The sequence below is a fragment of the Denticeps clupeoides genome, unplaced genomic scaffold (assembly GCF_900700375.1).
Source record: "Denticeps clupeoides unplaced genomic scaffold, fDenClu1.1, whole genome shotgun sequence".
Lineage (NCBI taxonomy): Eukaryota > Metazoa > Chordata > Actinopteri > Clupeiformes > Denticipitidae > Denticeps > Denticeps clupeoides.
The window spans coordinates 713241-731224 of NW_021630036.1; the positions used below are offsets into that span (position 1 = coordinate 713241).

A 17984-nucleotide genomic window follows, 5' to 3' on the forward strand; every position below is an offset into this window, starting at 1 on the left:
AATAATACTACAATAATACTGATAATAATAATGTTATTATCAGTAGTAGTAATAATGCTACATGTAGTGATATTATTATTATATTGTTATTAACAAATGGTAAAAGGGATTTTTGTCATTATCCTCAGGTTGCCCTCGAATGCAGTTTTTGTGGGTGTGTAGCACCTTGTCATGGCCTGGTTTTGTGTGTGTCCAGTCCTTGTCCTGTGTGTAGATGTCTGCGTCATCTCCTGTTTTTGTGTTTTCCTGCCCTGTCCTGCCCTGCCACCATGACACACAGTGTAGTATTATGACATTCGCAGTATGTACATGGTGCACGTGTGTTTCTGCAGGCAAAATGACAACAGATTTGTTTTCATGTTTCAATTTTAATTTATTAAACAACATTAAACCCAACCGTGTCCATTAAACACATCGTTCATAAATAAAACGAACAAGAGAAAGAAATGAGAGAAGAACAGCATTCCGCAAACAGGCTCCAGCCCATCCAGTGTCACTCTTGTCACTGCGGTGTGTAAGTGGTTGGTGTGAACACCATGTGTAACTGGTGTAAAAGATGTGTAGTTCTGGGGTTAATAGAGTGTGTAACTGGGGTCGCTAATGTGTGTTTCTGCTGTTCTACATTTAAATTAAATACAATATTTTCCATGGATGGAATTGCACTCCTGCCCACTAAATCATATAAAAAAAGGCAAACGTTTAGAAAGACAAAGATCCTACAGTTAAAACCCTAGTGCTCTTGTGTGTGGTATGTATATCACTGTTGAATCAGGCCACGAACTTCCATGGCCGTGTGTGTGTAGACTGTGTGTGTTTGTAGGGACGTTGTGTGAGTGTGTAGACTGTGTGTGTGTTTGTAGGGATGTCGTGTGAGTGTGTAGACTGTGTGTGTGTTTGTAGGGACGTCATGTGAGTGGGTAGACTGTGTCTGTGTTTGTAGGAATGTTGTGTAAGTGTGTATACTGTGTCTGTGTTTGTAGGGATGTTGTGTGAGTGCGTAGACTGTGTGTATATTTGTAGGGACGTTGTGTGAGTGTGTAGACTGTGTCTATGTTTGTAGGTACGTCGTGTGAGTGTGTAGACTGTGTCTGTGTTTTTAGGGACGTTGTGTGAGTGTGTAGACTGTGTGTATGTTTGTAGGGAAGTTATGTGAGTGTGTAGACTGTGTGTGTTTGTAGGGACGTTGTGTGAGTGTGTAGACTGTGTGTATGTTTGTAGGGAAGTTATGTGAGTGTGTAGACTGTGTGTATGTTTGTAGGGAAGTTATGTGAGTGTGTAGACTGTGTGTGTTTGTAGGGACGTTGTGTAAATGTGTAGACTGTGTGTTTGTAGGGATATTGTGTGAGTGCGTAGACTGTGTGTATATTTGTAGGGAAGTTGTGTGAGTGTGTATACTGTGTGTGTTTGTAGGGATGTTGTGTGAGTGTGTAGACTGTGTGTATGTTTGTAGGGAAGATGCGTGAGTGTGTATACTGTGTGTGTTTGTAGGGACGTTGTGAAAGTGTATACTGTGTCTGAGTTTGTAGGGACGTTGTGTGAGTGTGTAGACTGTGTGTATGTTTGTAGGGAAGTTGTGTGAGTGTGTATACTGTGTGTGTTTGTAGGGACGTTGTGTGAGTGTGTAGACTGTGTGTATGTTTGTAGGGAAGTTGTGTGAGTGTGTATACTGTGTATGTTTGTAGGGACGTTGTGTAAGTGTGCAGACTGTGTCTGTTTTTGTAGGGAATTTGTGTGAGTGTGTATACTGTGTGTGTTTGTAGGGATGTTGTGTGAGTGTGTAGACTGTGTGTATGTTTGTAGGGAAGTTGTGTGAGTATGTAGACTGTGTGTGAATTTGTAGGGAAGTTGTGTGAGTGTGTAGACTGTGTGTATGTAGGGACGTCGTGTAAGTGTGCAGACTGTGTCTGTTTTTGTAGGGATGTTGTGTGAGTGTGTAGACTGTGTGTATATTTGTAGGGAAGTTGTGTGAGTGTGTAGACTGTGTGTATGTTTGTAGGGAAGTTGTGTGAGTGTGTATACTGTGTGTTTGTAGGGACGTCGTGTAAGTGTGCAGACTGTGTCTGTGTTTGTAAGGATGTTGTGTGAGTGCGTAGACTGTGTGTATATTTGTAGGGACGTTGTGTGAGTGTGTAGAATGTGTGTGTGTTTCTTGTTTGGCAGTGTATTTTCTTAAAAGCACCAAATTCTTTTTAAATGTGCTGGGTGAAAAAGCATAAAAAAAAAACTTGAATGCACCCACACACACGCACACACTCGTGTATGGACATATACACAAACACACACACAGACTCACAGATCTGTGAGACAGAGACATAAAAAGTATGAATTAAAAACAGTTTATAAAAAATTAGGAATAGAAAAAACATTACAGTGAGACAAAAATAGACATTAGCATTCAAGTGGGCATGACTACAAACACACACTCACACACACACACACGCACACACACATACACAAAATTTAGAAGATTTAAGGGACAAACTGTATTGGTTCAAATAAGGTGTATGTTGGTTTTTGTATCTTTTGTAATCTATTTTACATGTTCATGTTTGTGTGTGAATGTGTGTGTATGAAGGTGTGAGTGTGAATCTGTGTATATGACTACAGATGTGTATACATATATGCTTCAATTTAAGTGCGTGTGATCTGATAAATACTGCAGTGTGTGTGTGTGTGTGTGTGACCGTGAAATGATAGTATGTGTTAGTATGTTTGTGTGTGTAGTGGAATGTCATCGTTGTTTACTGTGTGTGTGTGTGTGTGTGTGTAACATGAATGTGTTTTTGGTCGAGTATCTGCATGTGTGTGTTACAGAAGCCCCTCCATGAAGCTGGTGTCGAGATGTTGTATGAGCAGGCGGATGAAGCTCATCTCCTTGCGCGTGTTCTCGAAGATGATGCGCGGGTCGTCGGACACACAGCGCAGGACGTTGGGGGCCATGACCATCGCCAGGTTACTGACGTCCATCTTAGTGACACTCACGTTACACGGCTGAGCAAAGACCTGCAGGACAGAAGAAGACAGATCTCAGCTGGTCCGGTCTTCTCCGAGGTGGCACCGTGTGCTGTGCTGCAGTGGTTCGCGGTGACGGTCACTTCGCTCTCACCTGCATGAAGCGGATGAGGTAGCACAGGACGAGTTTGTTGATGTGCGGCAGGCTGAGCACCACGCTGATGGCGGCGTCGGGCGAGTCGCAGTTGGACACACACTCCTCGTAGAAGGTGTGAGGGATCACCGGCTCCTCCAGCTCTCGGTACCAGAACTTCAGGAGAGAGGCTGCGGACACAGCGGCGCGGGTTAAACGCGGGTTTAAACGTGTCACGTGGGCCCTTTGTGCCATAGCCGGGGCTGAAAACCTGGAACGTGTGGATCCTCAAGGCCGGTGGGGATTTTCCACTGGTCCACCTGGAGTTTCAGGGCGTTGACTTCATCGATGTCCCCTGGGACCCTGCAGAGACACACACCCCAAAAACAGACAGACAGACAGACAAGGGTGACTGGGCTGGTGCAGAGTGATTTTCATTAGATGGCCCATGATAACAACAATGATGTGTGAATATGAAATGTGGTAAAAATGCAGGATCGTCTACATCCCCAGAGGACAACGCATCCTTCACCGTTTGGACAACGTTTTGCGAAGAGCTGAATTCCTGTCTTCTGTGCTATGGCCTACGTAGCGCTTCGTGCATGTTCACTAATCCCACGTTCAATGGTTCCTTAATCAGAACACTGGAATTATGTCATGATCCGGTCCGAAAGGGGTTACTCCGGTCCAGGATCCAGACCGGAGTTTCACGTTTGTCATGTGTAATGTTCGGTTCTGTTCGCCTCAGGTCTTTGTTGTGTTACACGTTGCCGGATGTCTCCCCTGTCCTGTTCTTCACCGATTAAAAACCCGGTTTCGTGACGTCATGCAAATGCGTCCTTCTTCCTGGTCATCTATTCTCCTCGTCTCTGTTCACCTGCCTCGTCATGCCATCAAGGTTGTGACAAACTAAAGCTCTGATAATCACAAGGGGGATTAAATCGCCCAGAATGAGGAAGCCAGTGCGTGACAGCTGTCAATCATGCATACAGACTCCTCCCCTTTTTAAAACCACCATTAACCACCACCATCATCTGAGCATCAGAAATAATCACACGCCAACAAACCGATTGGCTGGGTAGCTCCTCCTCACCAATACACAAAAACCATGTGTGCTAAAAACGATGTGATGAAGTCTTTCTGTATGTAAAACCTCAGTAAAAACGAGCTTGTGAATCATCTGCTCTTCTCCTTGCTCCTCTCTGTCTCTCACCTGAAGATTCCCTCGGTCTGGTCGCCATTGAGCGCCAGCACCTCCTCTGACAGACGAGTCTGCACCCACGGCAGCTGTCTGTCAGGGTAGCGTTCCTTCTGCAGCAGCATGACTTCCTCCAGAGACGAGCCGAACATGGAGAGGTTGAAGATGGCGTTCCGGGCGTGCGCGATCTCTTCCAAGCACGGCTTGTTCAGGCCCTGCGGTGGCGTAAGAACAAGGTGAGGTCGGGGCGGAGCCCAATCGCGCGGCCACGCCACATCTGAACACGCAAGCGTCTCCTTCTTCACCTTTTTAGCTCCAGCCAGGGCAGCTTTCTGGAGTTTGCGGTAGCAATATTTAGCGTAGCTGCTGATGGCCACCCCTGCAACACACACACAAACACGCACGCCCACGTTGGACTACTGTGATTGGCCCTGTCTGCAGTGGTCATGGGTGTGGTCTGACCATTCAGCATGTCAAATCATAATCAGAGAGGAGAGGAAGGACACAGGACCTTTTTTTTCTACACAGTTATTACTACATGTGTGCAAATTGTGTGTACCCTTGTTGTCATTCTGGGGATCCATGTGGCGGTAGATGTACCCCTCCAGGTATGAGTGGAAGCGGGGCGTTGGGGGGAAGAAGGCGAGGCAGATGGCCATCAGCTCCCAGCCGCGCTCCAGACTGTCGTAGCGGAAGTTCTCTGTGGTCTGGCGACACAGCTGAATGTAGAGTTCGTCGCGGAGGCCCTGGAAGCTCCACCCCCCTCACCACGATCTCCAGGGCGACCGAGACGGGATCCGCCTTGGCACGGCGGTCACCCATGTAGGTCTGGATGAGCTTGAAGAGTTCGACCGCCTCCCGCTTAACGGCGCGGTCCGACGTCACAATCATTGGCTTTTTAATGGGCTCACTGCTCCACGCCAACATGTTGGCTATGGACACTTTCCGTCTGAACAAGCCCTGCAACACAAACACACTCGATTTCTCAGGACTTGTCCGAACCAGATCACATGGTTTAACAGGGTCATGGGCAGTAAAAATGTACCAAAAGATGGCTGGACATGGCGAGGACGGAGACACAAACGGGGTAGCTTTATACAGGCAGACACAGGTGAAAACAATCACGAAATATAACTTATATTCACATTTACATTTACGCCATTTACCAGACGCCCTTATCCAGAGCAACGTACAAAATGCTTTCATGTTACCATCAACGAAGTGATCAGTTCTGGTTCACTAGGACTCAAACCAGGAATACAATCTTTTTATTCATTTGGTTGTAGGTTTTTCTTATATAAGTCAGGCTATAAGGACGTTACAAGCTTGTAACTTGTCTTTAGCTGCTGTTTGAAAATACTCAGCAACTGTGGTGTTCTGACCTCGAGGGGAAGTTTATGGGTGCTAGTAGCCTAGTGGGTAACACACTCGCCTATGAACCAGAAGACCCAGGTTCAAATCCCACTTACTACCATTGTGTCCCTGAGCAAGACACTTAACTCCAGGGGGACTGTCCCTGTAAATACTGATTGTAAGTCGCTCTGTGATAAGGGCGTCTGATAAATGCTGTAGTTGTAAATGTAAATGAGTTCATTCCACCACCTAGTGGCCAAGACAGAGAAGAGTCTGGACGACTGTCTTCCTCGTACCTTCAGCAGTGGAGGGACCAGGCAAGCAGTACTGGAGGGTCGGAGAGTGTGAGGTGCAGTGCAAGGTGTAATAAGGGCTCTGAGGTAGGATCCATCTGATATTGTACAATAGGAATCTACATGAGCAGGAATCTACATGAGCAGGGGATTGATGTGAGTTGAGAAGGAGAGTTGGTTGTCTATAGTTCCTCCAAGGTTGCGTGCAGTTGTAGAAGGAGAGATTTGAGAGTTGTTCAGGTAGATAGCAAGATTCTGATGAGGTGAAGAATCTGCCAGAATGAATAATAGTTCTGTTTTGGTAGGATTGAGTTTTAGGTGATGGCTCAGTTAAACATGCAGAGATTTTGGAAGTGGCGTGTACATCTGATGGACGAAAAGAGAAGATGAGTTGTGTGTTGTCAGAATAGCAGTGGTAGGATAACCCATGTGAGGAAATGACATCCCCAAGTGATCTCATGTAGAGGGAGAAAAGGAGAGGACCGAGTACTGAGCCCTGAGGGACACCAGTGGAGAGTCTGCAGACATGGATCCTTTCCAAGTCACTTGGTAAGACCGCTCATCAAGGTAGGAAGCAAATCACTGCCATGCCGAGCCCGAAATTCCAAGTCTATTCAGGATGGACAGGAGAGTCTTGTGGTTAACTGTATTACATGCTGCAAAGAGGTCGAGGAGAATAAGAACAGATCTGGCTGCATGTAGCTTTTCAGAAACAGACAGAATGATTTGCTCTGAAGCCAGACTGGTTGGGTTCTAGGAGGTTGTTCTGAGATAGATGAAGTGATAGTTGATTGTAGACACAGTGTTCAACGAGAGACACTGGTCTGTAGTTGTTGATGTCTGCAAGATCAGTGGTGGGTTTCTTGAGGATTGAAAGAGCCCTGGCTGCTTTAAACGGGGCCGCTTCCTTAACAGCTAGGACACCACTGCCAACTTAATATTTGTAGTGTAAGTCCATAATCAGCCATTGTGATATACCAACATTTCGGTGTAATTCAGTCCAGATATTTTTTCTCTGTGTGTTTTTGTGAGGGTGTGTGGTGTGGTAAGTACCTGTGTATGCGTGTTAAAGTGTTTAGATGCCCAGTTTTCAATGTCGGTCTCGGAGGATGGCTTTCTCAGAGAGAATTCTGGGAAAACTCCACAGCTGGCACTTGGCATCATGGTCCTTATACTCCGCCCACCTTCAAACTGAGAACACGCCCCTAAATCCTCTGACTGAAAGAGAAAGCATGCATTATTACATTTTAAGTACACTTTATTCATTATGTATGATAGTGTGAGAGTACTAGAACATGTGTGTTTTTTCAAACAGAACTAATTTTTAAGATTGTGTATATGTTTTGAGATTGTGAGTATGTGTGTATGTATTTAGATTGTGTGTATGTGTGTTTTGTGAGTATGTATTGAGATGGTGTGTATGTGTGTTTTGTGTGTATGTATTGAGATGGTGTGTATGTGTGTTTTGTGTGTATGTATTGAGACTGTGTGTATGTGTGTTTTGAAAGTGAAAGTGAAGTGATTGTCACACGTGATACACAGCAGCACAGCACACCGTGCACACAGTGAAATTTGTCCTCTGCACACAGTGAAATTTGTCCTGTGTGTATGTGTGTTTTGTGTGTATGTATTGAGACTGTGTGTATATGTGTTTTGTGTGTATGTATTGAGACTGTGTGTATGTGTGTTTGTGTGTATTTATTGAGAATGTGTGTACGTGTGTTTTGTGTGTATGTATTGAGATTGTGAGTATGTGTGTATGTTTTGAGATTGTGTGTATATGTGTTTTGTGTGTATGTATTGAGACTGTGTGTATGTGTTTTGTGTGTATGTATTGGTAGATTGTGTTGTATGTGTGTTTTGTGTGTATGTATTGAGATGTGTGTGTAGTGTTTTGTGTGTGTAAGGTATTGATTGGTGTGTATGTGTTGTTTTGGGTGTATGTATTCGAGGACTGTGTGTAGTGGTTTTGGGGGTATGTATTGAGATGGTGTGTATGTGGTTTTGTGTGTATGTATTGAGAGTGTTGTTGAATATATGTTTTGTGTGTATGTATTGGACTGTGTGTTGTATGTGTGTTTTGGTGTATGATTGAAGGATTGTGTGTATGTGTTTTGTGTGTATGTATTGAGACTGTGTGTATGTGTGTTTTGTGTGTATGTATTGAGAATGTGTGTATGTGTGTTTTGTGTGTATGTATTGAGACTGTGTGTATGTGTGTTTTGTGTGTATGTTTTGAGACGGTGTGTATGTGTGTTTTGTGTGTATGTATTGAGACGGTGTGTATGTGTGTTTTGTGTGTATGTATTGAGATGGTGTGTATGTGTGTTTTGTGTGTATGTATTGAGACTGTGTGTATGTGTGTTTTGTGTGTATGTATTGAGATGGTGTGTATGTGTTTTTTGTGTGTATGTATTGAGATGGTGTGTATGTGTGTTTTGTGTGTATGTATTGAGATGGTGTGTATGTGTGTTTTGTGTGTAAGTATTGAGATGGTGGTATGTGTGTTTTGTGTGTATGTATTGAGATGGTGTGTATGTGTGTTTTGTGTGTATGTATTGAGATTGTGTGTATGTGTGTTTTGTGTGTATGTATTGAAACTGTGTGTATGTGTGTTTTGTGTGTATATATTGAGATTGTAAATGTGCGAATGTTTTGTGTGTAAGTATTGAGATCGTACTAGATTGTGTGTGTGTATGTTTTGAGACAAGTATTGAGATGGTGTGTATGTGTGTTTTGTGTGTATGTATTGAGATTGTGTGTATGTGTGTTTTGTGTGTATGTATTGAAACTGTGTGTATGTGTATTTTGTGTGTATATATTGAGATTGTAAATGTGCGAATGTTTTGTGTGTAAGTATTGAGATCGTACTAGATTGTGTGTGTGTGTTTTGTGTGTATGTATTGAGATGGTGTGTATGTGTGTTTTGTGTGTATGTATTGAGATGGTGTGTATGTGTGTTTTGTGTGTATGTATTGAGATTGTGTGTATGTGTGTTTTGTGTGTATGTATTGAAACTGTGTGTATGTGTGTTTTGTGTGTATATATTGAGATTGTAAATGTGCGAATGTTTTGTGTGTAAGTATTGAGATCGTACTAGATTGTGTGTGTGTGTGTTTTGTGTGTATGTATTGAGATGGTGTGTATGTGTTTTTTTGTGTGTATGTATTGAGATGGTGTGTGTGTGTGTGTTTTGTGTGTATGTATTGAGATGGTGTGTATGTGTTTTTTGTGTGTATGTATTGAGATGGTGTGTATGTGTGTTTTGTGTGTAAGTATTGAGATGGTGTGTATGTGTGTTTTGTGTGTAAGTATTGAGATGGTGTGTATGTGTGTTTTGTGTGTATGTATTGAGATTGTGTGTATGTGTGTTTTGTGTGTATGTATTGAAACTGTGTGTATGTGTATTTTGTGTGTATATATTGAGATTGTAAATGTGCGAATGTTTTGTGTGTAAGTATTGAGATCGTACTAGATTGTGTGTGTGTGTTTTGTGTGTATGTATTGAGATGGTGTGTATGTGTTTTTGTGTGTATGTATTGAGATGGTGTGTATGTGTGTTTGTGTGTATGTATTGAGATTGTGTGTATGTGTGTTTTGTGTGTATGTATTGAAACTGTGTGTATGTGTGTTTTGTGTGTATATATTGAGATTGTAAATGTGCGAATGTTTTGTGTGTAAGTATTGAGATCGTACTAGATTGTGTGTGTGTGTGTTTGTGTGTATGTATTGAGATGGTGTGTATGTGTTTTTGTGTGTATGTATTGAGATGGTGTGTATGTGTGTTTTGTGTGTATGTATTGAGATGGTGTGTATGTGTTTTTTGTGTGTATGTATTGAGATGGTGTGTATGTGTGTTTTGTGTGTAAGTATTGAGATGGTGTGTATGTGTGTTTTGTGTGTAAGTATTGAGATGGTGTGTATGTGTGTTTTGTGTGTATGTATTGAGATGGTGTGTATGTGTGTTTTGTGTGTATGTATTGAGATTGTGTGTATGTGTGTTTTGTGTGTATGTATTGAAACTGTGTGTATGTGTGTTTTGTGTGTATATATTGAGATTGTAAATGTGCGAATGTTTTGTGTGTAAGTATTGAGATCGTACTAGATTGTGTGTGTGTGTGTTTGTGTGTATGTATTGAGATGGTGTGTATGTGTTTTTTGTGTGTATGTATTGAGATTGTGTGTGTGTGTGTTTTGTGTGTATGTATTGAGATTGTGTGTATGTGTTTTGTGTGTATGTATTGAGATGGTGTGTATGTGTGTTTTTTGTGTATGATGAGATGGTGTGTATGTGTTTTTTGTGTGTATGTATTGAGATGGTGTGTATGTGTGTTTTGTGTGTATGTATTGAGATGGTGTGTATGTGTGTTTTGTGTGTATGTATTGAGATGGTGTGTATGTGTGTTTTGTGTGTATGTATTGAGATGGTGTGTATGTGTGTTTTGTGTGTAAGTATTGAGATCGTACTAGATTGTGTGTGTGTGTGTGTGTGTGTGTGTGATGTACCTGGGAGGGGTGCAGGTAGGGTTCCGGTGAGGCGAGGTTCGTTTGCACAGACAGGCTTTTCTCGAGGAGAGTGTGTGTAAAGGCCAGTCGGTCGAGTGTGTGTGTGTGAGAGTTTATGTGCATGTTGCGCCTCCAACGTCCAACGTCGCTCTGTGCCAGTGCTTCGTCCTCACTGAGAGCGCGCACCACAGGACCGGGCAGTGGGAGGGGCGTGGCCCCATCACTCTCATACCCATCTTTGGCCCCTCCTTGTGAAGAGGCCCCGCCTTCTTTGTCCCAGCTGATTCGTTGCTTCAGAGCCTGTTGAGCCTCCCAGGCCAATCGCGCCTGCAGCAATGCTGACTCCACCGCCTCCTGGGTGGTGGCCCCGCCCTCCAGGGAAGGTTTGCGGGTTTTTCGCTTTCGGTTGGCTCCGCCTATATTGTGCTGCAGTGTGAACGATCCTCCGTAAGAACTGGCAGCGGAAACACTTCCTTGTGTGCTGTAGCCAATCAGACGCTCAGCAGTTCTGAAGCCAGACTGCTCCACATAAACCAGCTGTTTTACATATTCCCGCCCTGCTGCACTATACTCCCGCCCACTGGAGCTACTGTCCCGCCCACTGGAGCTGTAATCCCGCCCACCTGAATTGTAGTCCCTTCCCCCAGAGACGTAGTCCCTTCCACTGGGGCTGTAGTCCCGCCCTTCCAAACTAGAACTTTTCTCCTGATTGGCTGGTTTCTGTCGAGTCAGAACCAGTTGCCCATAGGGGGAGTGGCCTTGCTTGGGGGAGTGGTAAATAGAAGTGGGCTTTCGTGCTGGAGATCTATCAGAGCTATAGGGGGAGGAGTCACAGTGCATGTCAGAAGGTGGTTCTTCATATATGGGCGGTGCCTGAAACTCAGTGGGCGGTTCCTCATAAAGGGGGGGCTCATACGCATACCGAGGGGATGAGGGCTGAGATTCACCAGACGAGCGCCTCTGGGTGCCCAGCTCCACCCGCTTCATGTAGGGCGACTGTGACTGGCGGTCAGGATGGAAGACAGGCGAGACCTCGGGGTCAGGAGGAGCGTTTCCAGAGCAACGCCGTGGACGGGGGGAGGAGCCTGAGAAACCATTCCCCTGAGATAGGAAACTGGGCTCGCGATCTGAAACCTTTATTAGCATCCTAAACCTGAAACACACACAGACACACACACAGCTTTAGTGGAAATGTGTGCACATAACTGGCCTCAAGGTTGAATTTTTAAATGCCTGGGATCATGGGTGGGCGATATATGGAATACCAGGGTGCTAGTAGCCTAGTGTTTAACACACTCGCCTATGAACCAGAAGACCCAGGTTCAAACCCCACTTACAACCATCGTGTCCCTGAGCAGGACACTTAACCCTGAGTGTCTCCAGGGGGGGACTGTCCCTGTAACTACTGACTGTAAGTCGCTCTGGATAAGGGCGACTGGTAAATGCTGTAAATGTAGATGTAAATATAGTCGATGTATCGGAGGTTCTTCCACGTGCGATATTACTATATTCACAGAGTATAAATCCTAACGTTCGTGTTGAACAGACAGCATGTACTTCACTTTCGTGGTATGCGAAGCCACTCCCTGCACAACCAGAAAACGCATCCACTTTTCTTTAGACATGTCCTCTGTTTGAGACCTGCAAATTGTGTCCAGCTGGGTTTTTAGAGCTGCTTAAATATTCATCACATCATGGAATAAATTCACTTTCACACATGCTATTCACGCTAGTGTAAAATTGAAATAAATCACATTTTAATATCAGTTTTGCTGTAAAAGTCGTGGGCAAAACTCATTTTTTAGTCACAGAATTCTATTTAACCCAGTCAATATAGTACGAGTACCGAGTAGAACAGACATCTACATTTACAGCATTTACCAGACGCCCTTACAGTCAGTAGTTACAGGGACAGTCCCCCCCTGGAGACACTCAGGGTTAAGTGTCCCGCTGAGGGACACGATGGTAGTAAGTGGGGTTTGAACCTGGGTCTTCTGGTTCATAGGCGAGTGTGTTACCCACTAGGCTACTAGCAGCCCTGCATCATGGCAGCATTAACAAAAAAGATCGCCAATACATGGTCCCAGTTCGTACAGTGGAATAGCCCGGATTCAAAAAGCTCACGACACTTGACCAAAAGTGCATGGTTTTTCAATGAGAGAACTAAATAATAATAATAATAAATAAAAGTGAACAAAAAACATTATATTGTGTATTACTGTATATTAATATATATATCGTGTAAAATTATTGCAATATTATTTTTAGGCCATGTTGTCCAGCCCTAACTGGGATGCAATCAGTCTAATTTACACCTAGAGAGTGAAAGTGAAGTGATTTTCATTGCGAAACACAGCACAGCACACGGTGACACAACAAAATGTGTCTTCTGTATTTAATTGTCAGCCATGAAGTCACTGTACATAATCCATTGTGCAAAACTGATCAAATCTGCAGCGTCCAGCAGGACAATAGAGAACGTTCAGTGGTTTGAGTGTCTGTAACATCCAGCTCTATGATTGGTCGATCAGTCAATGACTCCAGCAGTGACGGGTGGATATGTAAAAGATTACTGTCAGTGACATCATTTTACGGTTACTGGCGTTATTTGATAAAATAATAAATCCGTCGTGGATTCTGTAGTTCTGTGATCGACACAACAGGCCAGTTTGCATGCGCACTTGTAAGCAGTCACATCACATTTACATTTACAGTATTTACCAGACGCCCTTATCCAGAGCACCTTACATTCAGTAGTTACAGGGACAGTCCCCCCCTGGAGACACTCAGGGTCAAGTGTCTCATCAGCAATGAGCTTCTGACGAGACGACTTAGCATGAAACGAACCAGAGGGTCACCACAGCCAACACCACCACCTGTAACAGCTAAAGCTTCAGGGATCTTCAAATGGACCAGTAGCATCATAATGGACACGTAATGTCCACCATGACACTGGACTAAAACCTACTCTGCACTGTCCAGCACCTCCAAACATGGACAGATGCTCTATACTACACTTTGGACTTTTCCACCTCTAAAACCTTTTCTCTTATTGGACAAATCACCACCAACCCTGCACTGACACCACTTGCAGCCTCCTTCTACCCTGGAAGGGGGACAGTCCCCACTGTATCACGCTTCTTCCGACCTTTATTTCTCTCTCCTACAGTTTTTCCTTGCGTGCAGAAGGGTGTCAACTGTAGGGCCTGTTAAAGCCCATTGAGACATACTGTATGTGATTATAGGAAATAAATGTTGTTGTTGTGTCTTGCTCAGGGACACAATGGTAGTAAGTGGGGTTTGAACCTGGGACTTTGTTGCTTTTTTTGGTTCATGAAAAATGCATCACAAGCCCCATAAGCAACTAAAAGATTTAACCCAAAACTGGGACATCCTGACTAATACAGTTGATAACAGGAATACCACCATCACCATGAATAAAACATCGGCATGGATATAATTTTGCAAGAAATATATTTTTCATAAAGCAACTGTAATCCGAATACTGTCTTGTCAAATGTAAGACAAACCGAATGCAGGTACTCAAATGTTCTGTATTATGTGTATTCCGTGTCCCTGAGTGTCTCCAGGGGGACTGTCCCTGTCACTACTGGCGCTCTGGATAAGGGCGTCTGGTAAATGCCAGAAGTGACGTGCCGGACAGTCTGTATAGGAGACATTCCCTGCATGTCATGCAATTAACGCTTTACTTATTAGATACTTAACGCATATATTTTATGCAGAAATAATCATTTAAAGGATCCAAAAAAGCCCAACGGACGCCGTTCGATCACCACCGTCTTGTCCTGAAGACGGATTTCATGCGCGCATCTAGACGACATGAATAAATAATGTGCAAACATGATTTTTTTGGAAAGGGTGAAGCAGCAGGCCTGAAGTTTAAAGAAGATGAAGTGGATGAATGTTGCAGTGACACGGTGCGGACTTCATATTTCTTTCCTGCGTCTCAACCCAGTAGTAGTAGTAGAGTAATATTATAATTGAGGGTAATGCCGGTTCAGTTGGCCGGGACACCCTATTAAAAGTCCTGTTAATTATTCAAAAGGTATATGGTCGATCGAATTCCGACCCCAGCGAAACCTTCATTTGTGAATAAATCCGCATGCACACACCGAACCCAGAGCGAAGATTCCGAGCCCTGAGCTGGTCCCCCTGAATCTAGAAGAAGGAATCTCAGTTCACACTTAACTGGATGATGCGCCCATTTACCCGCTCCGGCGGCCCCCACAAGCAGCGACGCTGGCAGAGGAGGGACGGAGTCTCGGCGGGACACACAGACCAATTCTGCTACGCTGAAAAAAGGGTACGGTCCCTCTTCAAACCAACTTAAACCTCCCTCGTATGGATTAGACTTAACATTTTAATGTTTTTTTTTTTAAGAAAACGCATTACGGATAAAAAGAAAGTGATTCGGTTTAATTTGGATTCAGTGCCAAATTACGCTTGATCAATTCAACAAAATCGTTTGTTACTTAAAAAAACCAAGCTGAACTAACTAAATATGTTTGGTTTGAAATAATTCAAAGGAAAACCTAAATCAGATTAATAATGTGGAGCCAATGTCCATTATTCCATTAAATTGGAAAAAGAAAAGAATTGAGTGTGTCTGCTACAGGAATATTAATTCTGGCTGGCATCTCACCAGCATCTCGCCACCTGATGCTCTTTCTGTTAAGAGTTTTATTTATGCTAGCTGGTCGTGCCCGGGCCAGCTGCCACTCCGGGTTTTCCGGGTTTTCCGGAAAATCAGTTGTGGCTCTTTGGAAATAAGCCAGTGCGAAAGGAATGAATTCAGCAGGAACATTCAGGAGTGTCTGGTTTAGAATGAAGACCAACCACAAAAATCCATACGGAACATGGAAGCGGCTCACGGCGTATCAAATCTGCTTGGAGAACAACTACATTCATCACGAAATATCTTCGAAAGGAAACTTTTACACGTATTGAAGATGCTGGTCATGTGACAATAACTATAATGAAATATATCATATAATGACATGGAGAGTACATATGGGTGGTAGTAGCCCTAGTGGGTAACACACTCGGCCTCTGAACCAGAAGACCCGGGTTCAAACCCCACTTACTACCATCGTGTCCCTGAGCAGGACACTTAACCCTGAGTGTCTCCAGGGGGACTGTCCCTGTAACTACTGGGTGGTAGTAGCCTAGTGGGGTAACACACTCGCCTCTGAACCAGAAGACCCGGGTTCAAATCCCACTTACTACCATCGTGTCCCTGAGCAGGACACTTAACCCTGAGTGTCTCCAGGGGGACTGTCCCTGTAACTACTGGGTGGTAGTAGCCTAGTGGGGTAACACACTCGCCTCTGAACCAGAAGACCAGGGTTCAAACCCCACTTACTACCATCGTGTCCCTGAGCAGGACACTTAACCCTGAGTGTCTCCAGGGGGACTGTCCCTGTAACTACTGGGTGGTAGTAGCCTAGTGGGGTAACACACTCGCCTCTGAACCAGAAGACCCAGGTTCGAACCCCACTTACTACCATCGTGTCCCTGAGCAGGACACTTAACCCTGAGTGTCTCCAGGGGGGGACTGTCCCTGTAACTACTGACTGTAAGACGCTCTGGATAAGGGCGTCTGGTAAATGCCGTAAATGTAGATGTCTGTTCTACGCGGTTTTCGTACTATATTGACTGGGTTAAATAGAATTGCGTGACTAGAAAAGGAGTTTTCGCCACGACTTTTACAGCAAAACTGAGATTAAAACGGTAAACTGTGACCCCGAGTCGACCCCAGGCCTACCTCTCCCCCTCCTCTCGCTGCTTCTCCTCCTGTTCCAGGGACGAGGAGCTGACGGCGCTGTGGGCGGGGCTAGAGCGTAGTGTGGTGGCGGTGGGCGGAGTGGGCGACTCGGTGTTCTGTTTGAGCGTCTGCAGCTTGGCGAGGGGGATGATGTCACAGGCCTTGGGGCGGTGCCAGACTGTTCTCTGGGTGGCGGCGCTGTAGTAGTAGAAGCGCGAGGTTTTGGGGTCGAAGAGTTCCCACCACTGGTCCTCGCCGCTGGGCTTGATGCAGACCCCCACCGGGGCGTCCCACACGCACTCTCCGGTCAGCAGGTTGGCGTACATGCGCTCCCGTGTACGCGGCTCGATGATCTCCACCCATTCCAGCCTGGACACGCGAAGACAAGAGAAACGTCACCATCCCGACGTACTGTCTCAATTCCGCAGCCTCGCACCCCAACTTCCTGCCACTCACGCATTCTAAACACCATGTCACATGACCGCTCGTGAGGTTCCACCACTGAGGACCAAAAGGTACGTTCAAGGAAGGTCAAATATTTCCCGGATGGGATGATCTGAAGATGGCTGAAATTTGGCTGATATGTGCAAAATCAGCTCCTTCATCATCTCTGATGAAGATGCTGGAGGACCGGAGTATATATATGATATAATGGATTTTGGCGATTCGCTTCTCCTCCCCTCTGGTCTTCCACGTGGTCTTCTGGAGTGGAGATGCATCAGGACCCAGGGGTCCCGTTTCCAGATCATATCCGGCGCTGAAACGCATTCGTATCACCGGATCCTCCATCAGGGGGTTCCAGTGCATCACATGCGATCTGACCGCGGCCCTGCAGCCTCGGTCTGAAGCGGTGGGGGGAATATAACGGGTTATATCATTTTATGTGGTGGCATGTCACATTTCAGGCGTTTTCAGGCCTGCAGCCTGATTCATTGTCACAAGACGATTATATTACGTTAATTAACAGTGTTAATAAGCTCATTCTCATTCGGGAGGTTATTACCTCTGCTCGTTCTTATTTGAATCAGGGAAACATCTGCCAGGGTGGCAGCTGCTGCTGTGGGCAGGACGGACACCGCGGCGGTGACAGTGACAGCCACACGACCGTCGGGCCGCACTTCCTGATGTCGGATGCGGGAGCTGCACCTGCAGCGCAATGCGCCGACGCTCGCACGCACGCAACGCACGCACGCACGCACGCTCGCACGCGCGCACAGAGACACGCGCATTACATAACGCGCCGCGCTCGCCTTTCATGGCGTCCCGACGCGTTGGAGGAGAAACGCAGAACCGCCGGAACGCGCGACGCATCGCACCCCCACCCACACGCCCCGCATCCCGCCCCGCATCCCGCCAGCATCCCGCCCGCATCCCGGACACCGGTCCCCCGGTTACCTCTCCGCCATTTTCCCCCGCCGCTGCCGTTAGAAGACGCTCCGCAGACCCGCGGCCATGCTCCGCCACCGAGCGAGCGAGCGAGCGGGCGGGCGAGCGAGCGACCAGAGCCTCTCCGTCACCGCCGCCGCCTGACGTCACCGCGGGGCGCGAGCGCGCAGCTTCCAGCGTTGCCATGGCAGCGCGGCGTCGCGCCGCCCCCATGCGGACTCGGACCGCACTCGAACCGGCGATTAAACGGCCAACCGGAGCCGCGCCGGTAATTAAGCGGCTAATCGGACCCGCGCCGTTAATTAAACGGCCAATCAGAGCCGCGCCTGACGCTGCCGTTGTCCTGACAACCTGCGGGTCATCTCGTTTTGTCAGACC

The 17984-nt window shown here is 45.7% G+C and overlaps 1 protein-coding gene across 1 annotated transcript; it reads right to left on the reverse strand.

The window, feature by feature from the left end:
• Window positions 1-1879: 1879 nt before the first annotated feature.
• On the reverse strand, window positions 1880-17627 carry LOC114781162 (rho GTPase-activating protein 39-like). Its single transcript, XM_028967894.1, is given in 11 exon segments — window positions 1880-3003; window positions 3107-3276; window positions 3357-3448; window positions 4299-4498; window positions 4589-4662; window positions 4843-5044; window positions 5046-5243; window positions 6983-7147; window positions 10436-11588; window positions 16221-16589; window positions 17616-17627. Coding segments are annotated over 11 exon segments (2829 nt in total). The 5' UTR covers window position 17627; the 3' UTR covers window positions 1880-2808.
• Between the last annotated feature and the right edge of the window lie 357 nt (window positions 17628-17984).